Source organism: Bubalus kerabau, chromosome 13 (genome assembly GCF_029407905.1).
Source record: "Bubalus kerabau isolate K-KA32 ecotype Philippines breed swamp buffalo chromosome 13, PCC_UOA_SB_1v2, whole genome shotgun sequence".
NCBI classification, from domain to species: domain Eukaryota; kingdom Metazoa; phylum Chordata; class Mammalia; order Artiodactyla; family Bovidae; genus Bubalus; species Bubalus kerabau.
The window spans coordinates 30,457,221-30,478,733 of NC_073636.1; the positions used below are offsets into that span (position 1 = coordinate 30,457,221).

Here is a 21,513-nt window from a genome sequence, read left to right on the forward strand (position 1 = left end):
GGAGGTGGCGTAAGGGAGCTCGTAAAAGGATGTTGTAACCAGCTCATCATAGATTCCAGGCTTGGCAGGAAAGAAAGTATAGCCAAAGGCAGTCTTGAGAGTGGGGTAGGTTAACTGACTCAGAGAAAGTTTTTGTATCAAGGGAGAAAAGGGCTAGTGGAGGAAGGAAGTGAGAAAAATAGAGAAATAGGAGACTGATTTATTAGAGTCCTGGATGCTGAACTGAATATTTCAGAGGTAAGGACTTAGAGGGGATGTTCAAAGCACTGGGCTAATGGGATGCATGGGAGTGAGCGTGAGGGTCAGCCATATGGACTTTGCAATATTTCAGGACAATGGCAGGTGGGTGATGCATTAGCTCAGGGAGACTCAGTAATGGAGAATCTGGTAGAGAAGTCTTTGCAGGGCTCTCCAACTTCTGGGATCTAATGCCTGATGGTCTGAGGTGGAACTGATGTAATAATAATAGAAATAAAGTCCACAATAAATGTAATATGCTTGAATTATCCCCAAATCATCAGCCCATGCCCTAGTCTGTGGAAAAATTATTTTCCACTAAACCGGACCCTGTTGCCAAAAAGGTTGGGGACCGCTGCTTTATGGTGTAAGATTAAAACTTGAGCTTAGACAGAAAATTCAGAATTGTGGAAATCTTTACAATTCCCTTATGTGTTTTCCATCATATGCTCAGGTGTTTGTGTGTGTATGTGTGGTGTGTGCTATGTGCGTAGTTTTTGAGATTTAGCATGTGCAATTTCTTCTTTTTATAGGTCACTGGAAGGTATGTTAACCCTGTAGGTAACCAAACTATAGAGCAGAGATGCTGGGAAGAACTAGTGAATTTTTTTTTTTTTTTTAATTCTCAAAGTATAGCCTACTTTTGGGCTTCCCTGGTGGCTCAGACAATAAAGAATCTGTCTGCAATGCAGGAGACCTGGGTTTGATCCCTGGGTCGGGAAAGATACCCTTGAGAAGGGAATGGCAACCCACTTCAGTGGGAATTCTCCTTGCCTGGAGAATTCCATGGACTAGAGGAGCCTGATGGGCTACAGTCCATGGGGTCGCAGAGCTGGACACAACCGAGCAACTGACACTTTGAGTCTACTATTCTTGTTAGTAGCAGCAGCAGCAGCTGTCGTATAACAGCTGTAGTAAAACAACAGCCCAAAGAGAAGAAAGCCCTCCAACTTCCTGTGTGTTTATACTGGATGCAGCTTGTGTACAGAAGCTAGGACGCGTCCTATTGTGGTGCTCCCTGGTGTACCATTACTCACAAATATTTCTAAGTGGTTTCTCCATAAAACCCAGGACTTGCTCTGAGATAGAGAATGAATGAATGTATCACACCACAGAGGCTGATAAAATGTATTTCTTCCTTTTAGTGACCGTGTTTTACAAATAGAGGAACACTGCTCTCAAGTACCATCATCAAAGTCCAATGGCTCGCAACCCAGTTTTCTCAAATAGCATTCCAGAAATTATTTCAAAAGACAAAACAAAACAAAAATGCAGCCCCCCAAACAATGTAGAAGTTATCCAAGAAATGTAAACACCAGTTAAAGGCTATTTTCCAGATGAACCTTTTTAGCCTGTTTCACCATGGATCACAAAGCCACAGGTCAAGTTTTTCCTTAAGCTGAAATCCTTTGGGCCGAGGGAGGCTGGGCTCTTAGCACCCAGGTTAGGCAGACTTTCAAGTTCAGGGTGATGTTTGCTATGTGCTATGGGAAGCTAGTGGCAAACACTAACATATTTCTTTCGAACAAACATGAAAATTGCTTCTTTCTGCAATAAGGAAACAATTGTTAGTAAATAGGGTTCTCTCCCCATCTGCTAGTCAGATTCTGACCCCAACAGGAGTTTTCTATTTTCATAAATCTTCACAAACTCTTCACTGTGGTATAGGTTTAAATTGATGGATTAAAGGGATACTGTGTGGCTGGAACATGCAGTATAGTTGGAAATGCAGCTCTGGAAGAAAAGAGTTGGGTGACATTAGATAAAAGCTCTGTGAATCCAAATAAACGCAGCACATGGTATTTTTTCTGCCTATTTGTCTTTGGATTTCAGGTATTTCTCATCCATAAAAGGCAGTTGCCTTTTTCTCATGTGACTCTGTGTCTGTAATTAAATCGAAACAGAGATGAGTCCAGGGGGTCGGTCCACCATGTCATTTTCTTTAAGACGTAAACGTTCAGGATTTGCTGGGAGAGAATAAAAGCCACAGTTGTCTTTTAACCTCCTGAACAGAATGGCAAAGCAGAACTGAAGAAGCAATTCACTCTCTTGGTGATTTTGAAGCTTAGCTGCTGGACATGTATTTTTAAAATTTTGAAATATAGATGAGAATTTGGAAACCATCTTAAAAAGAAGATAAGGCAAAGAGAAACAGACCCCAGAAAGCATATTGTCTTTGGTGGCTGAAAAATAGTAATGTTGTAAGTAAGACTACTACAAAGAGGTGGATGAAATTCCTGTATCAGAGGGAACAGGAGAGTGAGAGAGACACAGAGAAAAAAAGAAAGGAGGGAGGGAGGAGGAAAGAAAGAAAAAAAGGAGGAGGAAGGAGAAAGGGAGAGAGAGTTTGGTCTGAGAGCTGCTGACCTAGGAAGTAACAAGTATCCTGCATTCTGAATCAGCAAGCAGCAGTAAGTACTATAAATGGAGGCAGGGATGAAGGAAGAAAATTCTCTTAAGGATAAGACAAAACTATGCAAGTTTGCCAAGCCACTGTCTGCGGCCTGCTGATTTAAAAAAACACAATTTGCCGGGCTATAATCCCTGATGAACAGTTTCTGTGTTTCTGCTTTCCATGTCTGTGCTATCTGGTTGTAATTTGGACTTCCTGCGGGAACAGACTTGTTCAAGAGATCACTTCTCAGTTGTAACTTTCTGCTTTCCACGGCTCCGAGGACAGTTCTTTACACCTTGGCTTTTTCTCTTGCTATCGGTCATCCTAGTCTAGTCCCTGTCAGATTACTTTCACCTCAGGATTTCCCTCTCTTGAACTTAGCCCCAGAAGATTCAGTCATGATCTTAACACAGGTTGGATCTGACCACCTTGTCTGTCTCCCTCCTCGGGCTACACTCTTACAATCTGTAGCCCTGTCTCCCAGAATCTCATATTTGGCTGTTACTGATGAAATCCTGCCAATTAAAAAAAGAAAAAATAGGCCTTGTCTCTTTGCGCAACTTTGGTTCCTGAATCATGTTTGCTTACTTAGCTTCGTCATATCAAGAGATCGTAGCCTATCTGAAGGACCTTACTGACCCCAGGAGAGAGTCCACCGAAATAAGAAATTTGGTAGTTTGAAATCATTATTTTACTGCCTTTAGAATATTTTAAAAATACTTTATTCAACTCCAAAATTCTATTCCAAGAAGGATCTGGAACAAATTAGATTTAATGGATTGGTCTGAGTGTTGCAGACAGTTTGTTTCAAAATGCTTTAAATGGTAGAATATGGGGAAATCACCACATTCAAATCCTGTGTCCCTGCCCTGGACCGTGAAGCCTGGAGGCAGAACCCTTATGGTTGCTTCTGCCCGAAGCAGGCAGAACCTGCTTCTGCCCCTGGGATTATAGAAGACCGATAAATAAAGTGGGGCCATCATGGGAGGAACAGAAAACCAAAGACTGCAACCTTTTCATTGGGAGGCAGGAGTAAAAGCAGGGCTGGCAGTGACACCCCCAGGGCCACACCTCACGCTTGCTTGAGCTGTGCACCACGAGGGTTGTGCACCTCACTCCAGCTTTTCCTGAACTCCGTCATCTCCCCGGGGCATCCATCCACCCCTGTACTCAGATGTCTGAACAGGGTCACAGAGAAGACTGAGTGAATCCCCACGAAGCCTAATATAAAGCAAGTACTTAAAAATAAAAACTTCACTGACTTCTGCTTGCATCCTCCATATCCCCCAACCCTAACTTAGTTGTTGATGGTCTGTAAATGAGGTGTATGTGGGTGAGGTCTTGTGCCCAGTGTCTCCTGAGACAGTCACAGGTCTTAGGAGAACATGAATAGGGTGGTGGCTTTTCAACACGGTCAGTGTCTGTTCATCAAACCTTGTGGACATTCAGGTCACTGATGGGATAACCAGACAGTAAAATCTCCTGTTAGAACTGAATCCCGTCAGGCCTATTCAGACTTAGAGGCTTATGTGAGCACAGTGGCATTTGGAATGCATATTCAATTTATAGACAGGTTGTATTTCAGAAGATTTTCGGCTAGAAGTTTGGCACTCCAAATACCTTTCTCTTTGGAAATCGGGCCAGCCCACAGGAAAACCTACTTCATCCACAATATGGCTTTGATGCATACAACTAAGTATTTGCAATAAAAAATAAAGCTGGGGAGGTTACTCCAGGAGTAATTTTTAAAAATAGAAAAAAATAAATGATTGTGTTAAGTACATTATATTAAATACTGATAGATTTAATGAGAGTAAGCCTTATGGAGATTCTGCAGAGGACATCTGGGGAATTTCAAAAGTTTCAGAGTTGGTGGCACTGATCCCTTAAAGTGAGTGGCCTAGAAAATGTCTCAAAGGAAATCTGATGGTTTCTAATTCATAAGCCAATTTCCTTAGAACATGTGAGAGTTGGAGTCAGTGAAGGAGGGAAATGAATAAAAACGAGATATTTATATATTATACAGGAGGAGAAGCTGACTAAAAAATTGTATGTGAACACAAGAGAAAGAGATTTTTCTGAAGGGAAATCAACTGACTGTCTGGAGAGGAAAATGATGGGGAACTTTGGAAATCCTCTGGAGGAAACTTCGAAAAGTAGACAGTTCTTCTTCTCACAGGTCCATGGTTGGGACATTTTGGTGGCTCATCCAATGGAGACTGGAGCATTCTCAGAAAAGGCTTGCAGATGCAGAGGTTTCAAGAGGCACTCACTTCCTATGGCTCTACTTATAAAGGAATTGTAGAACCAAATAGTAAGGAAATTTACCTTAGTCCACTCAGTAGGGAAGATTTAATGTGTATGTGTGTGCTCAGTTGTTCAGTTATATTCTACTCTTTTCAAATCTATGGACTATAGCCCATTGGGCTCCTCTGTCCATGGATTTCCCAGGCAAGAACACTGGGCTGCATTGCCATTTCCTCCTCCAGGGGATCTTCCAGACCCAAGGATTGAACCTGCATCTCCTGTATTGCAGGCAGATGCTTTACCACTGAGCCATCTGGGAAGCCACAAGATATACTGTGATTTAATTTTGCCTATACAAATATATTTCTGCCTCCCTTTTCATTATTACAGATCTACCATCTCTCTGCTTCTCAGTTAAAGAGCTAAGTTAAAAAATTAGGTAGTTTAAGATAAAACTATTAGTACTCCAATTAAAAATACCCGTCAAATTAGCTTTGTTGCAAGAATCTGAAATTGATATTAGACTTAAAAATTTACCCAGCCTATTCTTTTGATGATAACAAATATAATAAATAATTCGCAATTTCCAATTTACATTTAAGTCAGTAAGTAGACTGTTTAGCTTTGCATTACCCAGAAAGAAATTGCCAAGTAAATTAATAGTGACTTCACCAATAAATTATTTACTATCTTAAAAGGAAAGTAATTTTCAAATACTCTCAATTGTTTATAGCTATTCATATAAAAAATATGCTGACTGTCAAGTTTTAAAATCTATGTATTGATAAAAGGTCATTTAGACTCTGGGTCATACTTGTAAAATATAGGTAAAAGTACTTTGAGAACCTGAAAGTAATAATATTTCAAGTTTTCCATGAATTCAGAATTTGAGGAACTCATGACTTGTTATAATTAGATATTTTATCATGGTCTTACTTTATATTGTAATCAAATCTTATTTTTTAATGATTTTTAAAAAATATATATATTTATTTATTTATTTGGTTGAGTGGGATCTTAGTTACTGCACATGGGATCTTTAATCGTGGCGTTAGAATTTTTAGTTGCGCATGCAGGATCTAGTTCCTTGGTCAGGGATCGAAGCTGGGCCCCCTGCTTTGGGAGGACGGAGTCTTAGCCACTGGACCACCAGAGAAGTATCTGTAAACAAATCTTGTATTATGTTTCTACAGAAAAAGTTTTATAAAATGAGCATAACGAAGCTACATTTTGCACTAGCCTTGGAAAGATTTTAATAAAAATCTACACTTTAAGGAATAACTGGGTAGCAGGGAATGTAGGTAATGGGGATATACTCCCACCCAGCTTGCACCAACCTGTCAAAGTTTAAGGCTAGTTACTATTGGTACAGTTCAAGTGCATGTAAATGATCATTAAATTGCAACAAAGAAAAAATAACTCACAACCAACACAATTCAGTTCAGTTCAGTTGTTCAGTCACGTCCGACTCTTTGCGACCCCATGGACTGCAGCACTCCAGGCTTTCCTGTCCATCACCAACCCCTGGAGCCTGCTCAGACTCACATCCATTGCGTCAGTGATGCCATACAACCATCTCATCCTCTGTCATCCCCTTCTCCTCCCACCTTCAATCTTTCCCAGCATAGGGTCTTTTCCAATGAGTCAGCTCTTTACATCAGGTGGCCAAAGGACTGGAGTTTCAGCTTCAGCATCAGTCCTTCCAATGAATATTCAGGGCTGATTTCCTTTAGGATGGACTGGTTGGATCTCCTTGCAGTCCCAGGGACTCTCAAGAGTCTTCTCCAACACCACAGTTGAAAAGTATCAATTCTTTGGCACTCAGCTTTCTTTATAGTCCAACTCTCACATCCATACATGACTACTGGAAAAACCATAGCTTTGATTAGATGGACCTTTGTTGGTAAAGCAATGTCTCTGCTTTTTAATATGCTGTCTATTTGATCATAGCTTTTCTTCCAAGGAGCAAGCATCTTTTAATTTCATGGCTGCAGTCACCATCTGCAGTGATTTTGGAGCCCTCCAAAATAAAGTCTCTCCGTTTCCATTGTTTCCCAATCTATTTCCCATGAAGTGATGGGACCAGATGCCATGATCTTAGTTTTCTGAATGTTGAGTTTTAAGCCAAACTTTTCTCTCCCCTTTCACTTTCATCAAGTGGCTCTTTAGTTTTCTTTGCTTTCTGCCATAAGGGTTGGAATCATCTGCGTATCTGGGGTTATTGATATTTCTTCCGGCAATCTTGATTCCAGCTTGTGCTTCTTCCAGTCCAGCATTTCTCATAATGTACTCTGCATATAAGTTAAATAAGCAGGGTGACAATATACAGCCTTGATGTATTCCCTTTCCTATTTGGAACCAGTCTGTTGTTCCATGTCCAGTTCTAACTGTTGCTTCTTGACCTGCATACAGATTTCTTAGGAGGCAGGTCAGGTAGTCTGGTATTCTCATCTCTTTCAGAATTTTCCACAGTTTTTGTGATCCACACAGTCAAAGGCTTTGGCATAGTCAAGAAAGCAGAAATAGATGTTTTTCTGGAACTCTCTTGTTTTTTCGATGATCCAACAGATGTTGGCAATTTGATTTCTGGTTCCTCTGCCTTTTCTAAATCCAGCTTGAACATCTGGAAGTTCACAGTTCACACTGTTGAAGCCTGGCTTGGAGAATTTTGAGCATAACTTAGCTAGCGTGTGAGAAGAGTGCAATTGTGTGGTAGTTTGAACATTCTTTGGCATTGGTTTCTTTGGGATTGGAATGAAAACTGACCTTTTGCAGTCCTGTGGCCACTGCTGAGTTTTCCAAATTTGTTGGCATATTGAGTGCAGTACTTTCACAGCATCATCTTTTAGGATTTGAAATAGCTCAACGGGAATTCATAACCTCTACTGACTTTGTTTGTAGTGATGCTTCCTAAGGCCTACTTCACTTTGCATTCCAGGATGTCTGGCTCTAGGTGAGTGATCACACCATCGTGGTTATCTGGGTCATGAAGATTTTTTTGTACAGTTCTTCTGTGTATTGTTGCCACCTCTTCTTAATATCTTCTGCTTTTTTTAGGTCTATATCATTTCTGTCCTTTATTGTGCTCATCTTTGCATGAAATGTTCCCTGCTGCTGCTAAGTCACTTCAGTCACATCCGACTCTGGGTGACCCCATAGACGGCAGCCCACCAGGCTCCCCCGTCCCTGGGATTTTCCAGGCAAGAACACTGGAGTGTGTTGCCATTTCCTTCTCCAATGCATGAAAGTGAAAAGTGAAAGTGAAGTCACTCAGTCATGTCCGACTCTTCTCAGCCCCATGGACTGCAGCCTACCAGGCTCCTCCATCCATGGAATTTTCCAGGCAAGAGTATTGGAGTGGGTTGCCATTGCCTTCTCCAGAAATGTTCCCTAGGTATCTCTAATTTTCTTTAAGAGATCTCTAGTCTTTCCCATTCTGTTCTTTTCCTCTATTTCTTTGCATTGATCACTGAGGAAGGTTTTCTTATCTCTTCATGCTATTCTTTGGAACTCTGCATTCAGATGTTTATATCTTTCCTTTTCTCCTTTGCTTTTCACTTCTCTTCTTTTCACAGCTATTTGTAAGGCCTCCCCAGACAGCCATTTTGCTTTTTTGCATTTCTTTTCCATGGGGATGGTCTTGATCCCTGTCTCCTGTACAATGTTATGAACCTCCATCCATAGTTCATCAGGCAGTCTATCTATCAGATCTAGGCCCTTAAATCTATTTCTAACTTCCACTGTATAATCATAAGGGATTTGATTTAGGTCATACCTGAATGGTCTAGTGGTTTTCCCTACTTTCTTCAATTTAAGTCTGAATTTGGCAATAAGAAGTTCATGATCTGAGCCACAGTCAGCTCCTGGTCTTGTTTTTGCTGACTGTATAGAGCTTCTCCATCTTTGGCTGCAAAGAATATAATCAATCTGATTTTGGTGTTGACCATCTGGTGATGTCCATGTGTAGAGTCTTCTCTTGTGTTGTTGGAAGAGGGTGTTTGCTATGACCAATGCATTTTCTTGGCAAAACTCTGTTAGTCTTTGCCCTGCTTCATTCCATATTCCAAGGCCAAATTTGCCTGTTACTCCAGGTAGCTCTTAACTTCCTACTTTTGCATTCCAGTCCCCTATAATGAAGAGGACATCTTTTTGGGGTGTTAGTTCTAGAAGGCCTTGTAGGTCTTCATAGAACCATTCAACTTCAATTTCTTCAGCATTACTGGTCGGGGCTTAGACTTGGATTACTCTGAATTTGAATGGTTTTTCTTGGAAATGAACTGAGATTATTCTGTCGTTTTTGAGACTGCATCCAAGTACTGCATTTTGGACTGTTGTTGACTATGATGGCTACTGCATTTCTTCTAAGGGATTCCTGCCCACAGTAGTAGATATAATGGTCATCTGAGTTAAATTCACCCATTGCAGTCCATCTTAGTTCACTGATTCCTAAAATGGTCACTCTTGCCATCTCCTGTGTGACCACTTCCAATTTGCCTTGATTCATGGACCTGACATTCCAGGTTCCTATGCAATATTGCTCTTACAGCATCAGACTTTACTTCCATCACCCGTCACATCCACAACTGGGTGTTGTTTTTGCTTGGCTCCATCCCTTCATTCTTTCTGGAGTTATTTCTCCACTGATCTCCAGTAGCCTATTGGGTACCTACCAACCTGGGGAGTTCATCTTTCAGTGTCATACCTTTTTGTCTTTTCATACTGTTCATGGGGTTCTCAAGACAAGAATACTGAAGTTAGCCATTCCTTTCTCCATTGGACCACATTTTGTCAGAACTCTCCACCATGACCCATCCATCTTGGGTGGCTCCACACGGCATGGCTCAAAGTTTCATTGAGCTAGACAAGGCTGTGGTCTATGCGATCAGTTTGGTAAGTTTTCCGTGATTGTGGTTTTCATTCTGTTTGCCCTCTGATGGATAAGGATCAGAGGCTTATGGAAGCTTCCTGATGGGAGAGACTGACTGAGGGGGAAACTGGGTCTTGTTCTGATGGGCGGGGCCATATTCAGTAAATCTTTAATCCAATTTTCTGTTGATGAGCAGGGCTTTGTTTCTTCCCTGTTGCTTGACCTGAGGCCAAACCATGGTGGAGTTAATGAAGATAATGGCAACCTCCTTCAAAGGTCCCATGTAGGTACTGCCGCAGTCAGTGCCTCACACCCTGAAGCAGGCCACTGCCGACCCACGCCTCTGCCAGAGACTCCTGGACACTCATGGGCATGTCTGGGTCAGTTTCTTGTGGGGTATTAAACAAGTTACATAATATATACAAACATATATAAATAGTGTCAGACACAAATAAAGCAGGACACTCAAAGGGAGTTAGAAACCATCTGCATAACCAATTTCTCCAGGAAGCTAAGGACTGAAATGGAGTCTAAGGTAACTGAGAACAGGAGGTGCTGCTGCTGCTGCTAAGTCGCTTCAGTTGTGTCCGACTCTGTGCGTCCGCATAGACAGCCTCCCATCAGGCTCCCTTGTCCCTGGGATTCTCCAGGCAAGAACACTGGAGTGGGTTGCCATTTCCTTCTCCAGAACAGGAGATGTGAGCATCTTAATTACTTAGATGTTATCCATTAACATTTGAAGATACTATTTTATAATAAGCTACTGTGCTTGAAGATGTTAAAATTATCTCAGTGAAGAGTGAAGAGAGAGGAAATGGGGCAGGGGTGAAGGATGCCAAGGAGGATGTATTTTAAATCATTTTGTGGAAGACAAGTGGCCTTATTATTTCCCCCAAAAGAAGGAAGAAGTCTTGATGCCCCATAAATCCATGAATACTGGATCTCCTCTTAGTCTTCCTCTGTCTGAATAGAAGGCATGTTGGGTTGAAGAAAAAATCCTTTCATAACAACAGTGCCCCAGTGCCACTGGCCGAGAATAGAGGCAGACCTGCACCCAGGATGGCTGAATTAGTATTTCCCCAAGTCTGCCTCTGCCTGCTTGATTATGGACATACTCTGTCCCTGCCAGTACTGGAGAGTGTTCACTCTTCAATGAAGTCTTCTTTTCAGGACAACATCACATTAAAAATAGTTCTTTTTTTTTTTCATTCAAATGTGACATTTTCAAGGGCTTACACTCATTAATTTCTTTCCTTTCCAGAAGGACCCCAAAGCCAGATTTGGGTCTTTATCTGGACAGAATCAGCTGTGTGTAAGCTTGAGTTTCTGATTGAAGAGTGACTCACAAAGTGATTGAGTTGGGGGTCTGTAGGGAGGCAGAATCTCAGACCCCACCCCAGGCAGACCCCGTGTTTTATTTATAGAGACCTCCAGGTGATTCCAACCTGCTCAGAGTTTGGGAAGCCCTGCCCTAGGCACCTCTGAAAGCTGGGGTCCTGAAAACTCCAGGCTGGGGGTTCTCAAGGGCATTAAGATGGCCTTTGGCAAATAATCACATTTTACCACTTGCTATTGGCAACATCTGGAAAACCCCATTTTGGCCAAGATCCTTATGCCTTTTGGCAATATACCAAAAAAGACTTTAAAACAACATTTTAGACACATTCTCCAAAACATGACAAGGAGTCGATTTCTGATTTGGGTTGGGTTGTACTGCTAGTCAAACCATATGTAAAAGTTAATGCACTGAAAGAGGCTAAATGAATGACAGGTTGCCGTGAGCTATAAAACCAGGAGAAACTGATGTTTTCTAGGAGTGATATTTTAAGTTAGGTCTGGCTTTTCTTATTTTATTTTTAATATTTTCTTGGCCACATAGCTTGTGGGATCTTAGTTCCCCAACTAGCGATTGAACCCACATCCCCTGTATTGGAAGCATGGAGTCTTAACCACTGGACCACCAGGGAAGTCCCAGGTCTGGCATTTTAACTATAAAACTAAAAACAAAGATCTGATCAATTTTCACTGAAGTCACATAATTATTTCACTTTTTTTTTTTTTAATTAGCCACTGTTATTTTCTCCTTACTATGAAAAATAAACAAAGTTGCTGATTAGAGCAGACTCCTTACCTTTATATCTTGTGGGTTGATATCAGGATTTGTTTGACATCGCAGAGGTCCCAGAGTTTGAATATGAAAGATGTAGAGGAGAAATTCGTCCCGGGCAGAGAAGGGCCAGCCCACCTCCAGGAGGGTGTCACTGATGGTGCTTGGTCCAATATTGTGCAGCTACAAGCAGGGAACATGTCATGGAATGGTCAGCACCAGGCAGCAAGTTGAAATCAAACTCCATAAACTCAGAACCCATTCTAAAAAAGCATGGATTTGGTTTTAAGTCATCTGCAGTAGGACTGTGACAATAGGAAGAGTCTCTTAAGCAAGAGGAATCCTGAAAGCAAGATGGGCTGATGCTTAGAGAAGACAATTCAATCTGTGAAGCTCAGTGCAGAATTCCTTTGCAAAGGCCACCTTCACCATGTCTGATAACTGTGCCATTTACCTTACGTTTATGTTAATCTAATCACAGCGAGAGAAACCTCACTTTAATGATCTGCTTTCTAAACTTGGTTATTCTTTCTTTACATTGAAATTGGCCTCTTTCCTGACTACTGACTTGTCAATTGTAACCATATGCGATGCACTTTCCCTCACCCCCTGGAAAAATGGCTATCCATCAAATACCAGAGATGGCCCAGGCTCACCACAGTTCACTTCAAGTGCGCATTTCAAAGCTGAGCTCCTTCTGTTTTAATCAGTGAATCTCAAGGAAAGAAAGGCCACGTTGCATAAAGAGATGAAGTCTTTGAACACAAGAATCCTGTACTTGCAGGATACAAAACAGCCTGGGAACACCATTAAGTAGATTTAAATTTACTGTGGTTTCGAAAATTCACTTCAAAGTTAGCTCGGACCTTTTGCCCTTTTCTTTTTTCACAGTTCTGACAATTATAATGATCCATAAAACAGTTTATAATTGGTTTTGCTTATTAGGTGGCTCATTTCATTCACATTATCAAAGCAACATGCCATCCATTGATAAAAGTATATTTTGAGACATGAAACTAGCCTGTAAGCAATGTTCAGTGATTGCTTTTGGCACTACTGGGTATTATCCTTAAATTTTATGATCCACTGTTGCTCAGATTAGAAGCAGGGTTGCCCTGAGAATGATTGAGTTTGAACGTTTTCAAACTTTAAAGTTTCACCATTCTAAGGAGAGACTAGTGCACTCAAGGTTTAATAAATTACTTGACAGAATTTTTTTCCCAGTGAGGTTCTTGATCAGAATGGCCTTGGGACTGCATTATCCTTTTGTTATCAAGAGAGCTTAAGCCAAAGCCTTGATCCAGCTTTGGACAGGGTGTCTGATTCTGGACCACAGGCTGGGCAGATGGGAGGCTTTCATGTTGACACTACACAGGAGTTGATGCTTCTTTCTCATATATGTAAACATCTCATCAGCTCTGAATTGGCTTTAACTATTATTCTTAGAGAATGCTACTCAAGTCCTTTGGAGCTTAAGAGAAAAGATATAGTCAGAATTATTAGGTCAGCGGCATGCATGACACAAGAAAGAGACAGGGGAAAGAAGGAACCTCAAATAGAAAATGGCTCGGAACGTTGTTTTGCTGGCCCCGTGAAGATGAACAGGAATAACTTCTCCACTGACAGCATGTACTGGGTTGGCCAAAATGTTCATTTGGGTTTTTCACATGAACGTTTTGGCCAGCCCAACACTTTATTAAGAAAAAAAAAACTACTAAACTAACCATTTACTGTATCTTGGTTTCTAACTGTAAAAAAAAATTTTTAATGTTTCAGATAATATGTCAACAAAGCTCCTCTCTATGAACAATTTAACACTTGAAGTGGAAACAGATCAACAGGTCTTTATCACAAGCTGCTGGTTTGCTTCTGAAAAATAAATGGACTACTTCAAATCTCAGAATAACATACATAACTGATTGAGGTTAGTCAAATGAACAGTAAAATTATTCTTATCTGTCAAACATCCACCCATGCTATACACCCATTTGGGGAATATAAAATAGCAGATAATCCATACAGTTTTGTCTAGTACCTTCTGGTTGGTGACTTTTAATTGAAAAGGTGGATGGGTTTTTAAAATACCTGAAAATGTGGGAAGAAATGAAATAAAGTCTAGGGAGTTTGTCATTTCTAGACTTAGGCTGTCCAAACATTAAAAGAGAGGAAATAAAGAACTTGGGCTACCTGATGCAAAGAGCTGACTCATTGGAAAAGACTGAAATATTGGAAAGACTGAGGGCAGGAGGAGAAGGGGCCAACAGAGGATGAGATGATTGGATGGCATCATTGACTCAATGGACATGAGTTTGAGCAAACTCTGGGAGATAGTAAAGGACAGGGAAGCCTGGCGTGCTGCAGTCCGTGGGGTCTCAAAGAGTTGAACACGACTGAGCAACTGAACAACAACAAAAAGAACACGAATAGGAACAAGATAAAATGCTTCTCACTGTATAATGGCTCTTGCCAGTAAAAAGCCAGTGGTTATTTAGTAGAACACCCTCCCACCACCCACTGCAAAATGAGAGCAAAATAGCACAAATCTAGGCTGAATCTTGGATTGGCATCTTTTAAAACACTGTGAAAAGTTTATTAGCAAAGAGCATAAGAACAAACCCTGAATGCAGCTTCAACAGAGACAATGACTACCTCATAAACATGTTCCACCAATGGTCCAACTCCCTCCTCCTTGCGAGGCTCCTCTTCTGGTTCCCAGTTCTGAATGGGCAGGACGATCTGCGGAGGGTGGGACACTCTGAAACATGGAACTTGACGTCAGTCGCTGGTGCTGGCACATGTAAACAATGTCTCACTTGTATGGAGTACATTGACAGCAGCGGCAGAGAGTGACTCGTATGGAGTACATTGACAGCAGCGGCAGAGAGTGACTGCCAATTTATTTGAATAGACATCATCCGCAAGGAAAAAGTACTGAAAGTTCAGCAGAATCACTAAAGAAGTAGGTAAGGGTCTGAGTGAGAGTGTTAGTCACTCAGTCGTGTCCGACTCTGTGTGACCCCATGGACTGTAGCCCCCCAAGCCCTCTGTCCATGGGCTTCTCTAGGCAAGTATAACTGGAGTGGGTTGCCATTCCCTTCTCCAGGAGATCTTCCCAACCCAGGGATTAAACCCCGGTCTCCTGCCTTGCTGGCAGATTCTTAACCATCTGAGCCACCAGGGAAGCCTTCAAGGGTCTGAAACATCTCTTAATTAACTGATCTGGAACTCAGATTGACTTATTTTATAGCATCTCCTTTCAGGCACTAGGGGGCAAAGCAGAGAACATTCCTGAACTGAGATGGATAATATCACATACACATATATACACATCTATCCATAGATCCTATGTAAATATAAGTGTGTGTATACACGATCTATAATCCATGCTTTAAGTCATATCAAGAAATGGGACATTTTTGTGGATAAAATATCTAGAATTCTGTGGGCTATGTGAAATGTCCAGTTGTAACAAAATACTGCTTCTACTTCAAAGTAGAAAAGTGGTCACTTCTATATTTCTCCTTCTTGGATTTCTTTAGCTTTCCATGAATGCAGCCATACCTCTTATAAGGCCAGGCCCAGAGCCAGCATAAAGCCTGATCAAGTTCTAGAGTTATTTTATATATTACTGAAGCATGAAACAGAGAGAGAAGGAAAGTTAAGTTGTGGACTTGTGTAAGTAGGTTATTAGCCAGGCTATTCTGTCCATGGGATTCTCCAGGCAAGAATACTAGAGAGGGTTGCCATGCCCTCCTCCAGAGGATTTTCCTGACCCAGAGATTGAACCCATGTGTCTTATGTCGCTACATCTGCATGTGGGTTCTTTACCACAAGCGTCACCTGGGAAGCCCTATTAATTGGATATACAGGTAGTTTCCCCTGCAGTTTACACCTAGAAAGCGAACACTGTAGGAATGAGATACAGCACGTGGCGTTAAGCTGATTGCAAACCAAATTGTTATTGTTTTATAATCTTAAAAATGATAATTCCCCCCAAACAATGCTTTCTAGCAGTTTTTAGGTAAAAGGTATCTTTCAAAGAATTCTTAGACTTTCAGCTAACTTCAGTAGAAAACATCTCTTTTGGCAATTAAAGTCTTAAATGCCCTTCTAAGAATACCCAGTAATTAGCACACCCTTTAGTAACTTCAAATGTTATCTTTTCTCTTCTTAGGGTAATATCTTTCTAAAGCAGAAAGCAAAATATATTGGGTTAAATTCTGACTGCAGGGCAAATAGTTTAATTTCTATTTGTCTCCATTTCTTTATCTGGAAAATTATGATTAGACTCTGGAATCTATACCACAAATGATTGGAAAATATGTCAACTGCTTGTTGGTCAAAGTCATTTATGCTGCATTGTCTTCTAGGGGTTGGTGGGACAAGTATATTTTTTAAGCTGACTACCCACAAAAATGTTTCTAAATGGTAAAGCCCTTTGCATTCACCCTTCATATACCACTATTAAATAAAAAGTACAGAGCACAGCCTCCTGGGCTGATGCCTTAATAATTTATACTTGTAAATCAGTTTGTATTATGCCACACTCCCCTTTCTGACTGGATTTGATTAAACCAAGTGTCAGTTGCATAGGAGACTCAGTGAGGAGAAGAGGAGAGAAGATGGCAGGATGCTTTCATCAGAGGACTGCCCAGAGAGCTTGGGCTCCCATTCCAAAGGGATCTTAACAACCTCACCACCCACATTTTCACTCAGCTCTCAGTTTAGCAACAGTTGATTCTAAAAGATCTACATCCATTGTGAGGCTCTAGGGAAACTTTTAATTTATTTTGGCATCAAGAAAAAAAAATATGGAATAGAAGCTGAGCCCATTTTCTCTGAAAAGTTTTGTTTCTGTGTTCATCAATCCTATAGGACTGGTCATAAATTTCCTTGGACCAGGGAGTCATAAATATAGACCTTGGCAGGTACTGTGAAGACAATGTGCTCAAATCCCCTCAATGAAAGAAAAACTGATGTCCAGCAAAGTAGGGAGTTGTTGCAGGTGAAGATGAGAGCTCAGATTCACTAAGCACTATTCACTGTATTTCCAATATACTATACACTACAGGGGCCATTAAGTGGCAGTGGTTTTAGTAAATACAACTTAAAGAAACTTCCTGGTCCATTTGTATAGCAAAATCAAATAGAAATCTATAAAGAAATATACAATCTATCACAGAGCACGGGAAAAATGAAAAACCTATGTCTCACAAAAATCAAGTTATCTACATTCTAAGACCCTTTCAAATCTAGGGAAACCAAGGACAAAGAATAGCTCCCTAAAGATTCCCAACTAAATATGTGAAACATTGTTTATTGTTTTCAAAGTTGTTAAGAAGGTAGCAAGTGAGGAAGAAAAGAGAATATGAGCAATTACCTAGCCTAGGATGTACAGCCAGTACAGTGATCGAACAACCCATCCTGAATGGTCCTCACATTCTGAGAGTGTTATTCCACGGAGACCCCTTGGTAATAAGACTGTGGTACTCAGTGGTAACACTGGACATGAGGAGGGGATGTAAGAGGAGATAAGGAATTCTACCTTTGATAAGTTAAAGTCTGTATGTTATCAGGGAGTTCAGATCTGATGATTTGGTAGTAAGCCCTATTTTCATAATCCCATTTCCAACCCCCATTAGTCCCAAATAACGAAGATTATCCTTTATTGTATGGAACAGCCTTATGCAGACCACGGTTATCCATGATTGCAGTCTCTCTTAACATAAACCCACTCAATCCTGATTAATATGTCAACGATACAACTTTGCTTTTAAGAATTTTAAAAAATTTAAGTATAGCTGATTCACAATGTTGTGTCCGTTTCTGGTGTACAGGATAGTGATTCAGTTATACATATATGTGTGTATGTATATATATTGCCCCCTTCATGGATATCACAGCCTTGTCATGGCAAATGGGCTTGTGTAACTCAAAGAAGCTATGAGGCATGCCGTGCAGGGGCACCCAAGATGGATGGGTCATAGTGAAGAGTTCTGACAAAACGTGGTTCACTGGAGGAGGGAATGGCAAGTCACTCCAATATTCTTGTTGGAGAACCCCATGGACAGGATGAAATGACAAAAAGATATGACACTGAAAGATGAGTCCCCTAAATCAGAAGGTGTCCAATATGCTACTAGGGAAGAGTGGAGGGCAATTACTAATAGCTCCAGAAAGAACCAAGAGACTGGGGCTAAAGCAGAAATGCCTCTCATTTGTGGATGTGTCTGGTGGTGAAAGTAAAGTGCAATGCTGTAAAAAACAATATTTCATAGGAATCTGGAATATTAGGTCCATGAATCAAAACACTGACATCTTATGAATCAGTGAACTAAAATGGACAGGAATGGGTGAATTTAATTCAGATGACCAGTGTATCTACTACTGTGGCAAAGAGAAGGGGAAAAAGTGGAAGCAGTGACAGATTTTATTTTCTTGTGCTCCAAAATCACTGCGGATGGTAACTGAAGCCATGAAATTAAAAGATGCTTGCTTTTTAATTGTGGTGCTGCAAAAGACTCTTCAGAATCCCTTGGACTACAAGATCAAACCAGTCAATCCTAAAGGAAATCAACCCTGAATATTCATTGGGAGGACTGATGCTAAAACTGAAGCTCCAGTACTTTGGCCACATGATGTGAAGAGCTGACTCACTGGAAAAGACCCTGATGCTGGGAAAGTTTGAAGGAAAAAGAAGAAGGGAGTGGCAGAGGATGAGATGGTTAGATAGCATCACGGACTCAATGGACATGAATCTGAGCAAACTTCAGGAGATATTGGAGGGCAGAGGAGCCTGGCGAGCTACATACAATTCGTAGGGTCACAAAGAGTCAGACACTTAGCAACTGAACAATAGTAAATATATATTGCAATATATGTGTTTTTCATATTTTCCATCATAGCTTATTGCAAGATATTAAACATAATCTCCTGTGCTATACACTAGGGCCTTGCTGTTTATCAAGGACATGATTTAACTACTCTTCATGAGCTTAATACTGTGCATGTTGCTCTTATAGCCAAATTTACTTCTCTATAGTTGTATGCTGAATTAATCCTTTGTACCAACAAATGACATGTAAACCTGCTTAAAGACAGTGTTGACATCTGGCTTTGAAACAAATGGGACAATTCTCAATACATTTTTTTTTCCATTTGAAGAAATAAATCCATTTGAGTTTATTCTTCAAATTATAAAAATGACAGTAAAATTTAAAAAAAGAATTTAATAATTAAAATACATTGGAATAAACACCATTGGCCAAAAAGAAAACTAGATTTTCCTAAAGATTGAACATGGAAGATTTTCAACACATTAGCTGTTTGCTCCTTGAAAAATTAAACACTGGAACAAATATTATTGCCAAGTATTTGGAGGAAAGAGCTTTACTTAGAAAAATGGTTTCAAAAAACTTTAACATTATCTTAGAAAACAAACTGTGGTCAATTGTTGGATATTAATCTAGCAATGAAAATAACTGCATACACAGGAGAAACTGAATTTTAATTACCTGTTTTGATCATTGCTAAAGCAAATAGAAAGTTTAATTCCTTTTTAAATTAGAAACACTGGTATCATAAATGATGGCAGAAATATAATTAAAAATATTAATCTCTTTAAATGGATATGTGAGAATAAAAAAGTGAAGTCACTCAGTCATGTCTGACTCTTTGTGACTCCTTGGACAGTAGTCTACCAGGCTCTTCTGTCCATAGGATTTTCCAGGCAAGTGTACTGGAGTGGGTTGCCATTTCCTTCTCCAGGGGGTCTTCCTGACCCAGGAATTGAACCTGGGTCTTCCATGTTGCAGGCAGACACTTTATCATCTGAGCCACCAGGGAGTTAAATTAAGCACCAGGGAGTTAAATTAAGCACTTAGCTTACTTGGACTAAAATAAATTTTGGAATTAAGAAACAGTTTCAATTTATTTTTGGTTAGCAAAACAAAGATAAGCTAAGCTTAAAGAGATAAAATTTCATATACACTAGCTGTAAATTTTAAAAAGACATAAAAATAAGACAGTAAAAACAATGCTTGTGTTTTTTGTCTCTGTTTTTTTAATATAGTGTTTATCTCATCAGGAGAGGGACAGCAGAATTAAATTAGACATGCACAAAAATGAAACATCTAGATTAGTTCCAAATATCTCTAAATCAAACAAGTCACTTCCCATGAGTCACCTCATGAGTTAAAAAATAAATTACAAAGAAAACTGAGAAACATTTTGAGCTGAGTTATAATGAACACCCAACATATCAAAATTTTGGTATGCTGCTAAAATAGTTTTAGAGGAAAATTTATAGCATTAAATGCTTATATAAGAAAAACTTGAAGAAAGTCTTTAATTTTACATAGAGGAACTAGAAAAAGAAGAGAAAATCCAACTTAAAATGAACAGAAGGAAAAAAAATAATGACAAAAGTAGAAACCAATGGAATAGAAAACAAAAACAAAAGCAAAATAAATGAATAAAAAGGAAAGAAAGAAAAATCAATGAAACAAAAAAAACTAGTTATTTGAAAAGATCGCCAAACACTAGTGAGATTGATAAGAGAAAAATATAGGGAATAGAGGTTACAAATTGCCAATATTAGAAATAATGAAGGGACACTATTAGAGGTCCTACAGACACTTAAAGGACAATGAGAGAAAATTATGTCAAAATGTATAACAACTTAGATGACAAATTCCTTGAAATACTACCAAAATGTACTAAAGTAGAAATAGATAATATGAATAGCCTTATATCTAAGGATGAAATAGAATTGTTAAAAAAAACCTTCCTACAAAAACAAATCCCCTCCTAAAAAAAAAAAAAAAAACAAAAAACACCCAAGCCCAAAACTCCAGTCTCAGATGATTTCACTGGTGAATCTTACTATATATTTAAGTTAGAAATAATACCAAGTCTACACACAGTCAGAAAAAAGAAAAGATGGGTGAATACTTCCATCTCATTTTAAGGAGCTAGCATCCTCCTAACACCAAAATCAGAACAAAAATTGGATGAAAAGAAAACAACAGATCAATATTTCCCATGAACATGTATGCAAAAGTCACTATCAAAATTTTAGCAAGTTAAATCCCACCGTATATAAAAAAGATAATCATCATGCTTAAGCTTAAAATTCAGAAACAAAAATTAACCAAGTCACCACTTTAGTGGGCAAAAAGGGAGAAATCATTTAACTTATCCTGCTTCTGCAGACAAGAATAATAGAAGCCCTGTGTTTGGTACTTCCCCAGACTTCCTCTTCATAGACACAGAAAACACATTTGACAAAACTGAATACACATTCATGTAAGAAACTGTTACGATAACTAGGAAGAAGGGAACATTCTCAACCTAATAAAGGCATCTATAAAAACTCTGCAGCTAACATCAGACCTAATGGTAAAAGACTGAATATTTTCTCCTTAAGGTCAAATCAGAGTCTCTCAACAAGGCACATTGTACATTTTACTTTTACCTCTTCTACTCAGTTTTGCACTGGCAGTCTCTACTGACAGTAAGAGAAGAAAAAGAAATAAAAGGCATAACTACATAGCAAACTAAAGAACCTCTTGAAGGTAAAAGAGGAGAGTGAAAAGGCTAGCTTAAAACTCAACATCAAAAAATGAAGATCATGGCACCTGGTCCTATCACTTCATGACA

General features: G+C 39.7%; 1 protein-coding gene across 1 annotated transcript in view; it reads right to left on the reverse strand.

Moving 5' to 3' along the window:
• Nucleotides 1–21,513, reverse strand: part of ITGA8 (integrin subunit alpha 8) — a 188,952-nt gene that overhangs the window by 36,996 nt on the left and 130,443 nt on the right. The window contains exons 24-25 of the mRNA XM_055543891.1: nt 14,503–14,608; nt 11,878–12,036 (exon numbers count right to left, since the gene is read on the reverse strand). Of these exons, the coding sequence (XP_055399866.1) occupies nt 11,878–12,036; nt 14,503–14,608 (265 nt within the window). The remainder of the gene's footprint in view (nt 1–11,877; nt 12,037–14,502; nt 14,609–21,513) is intronic.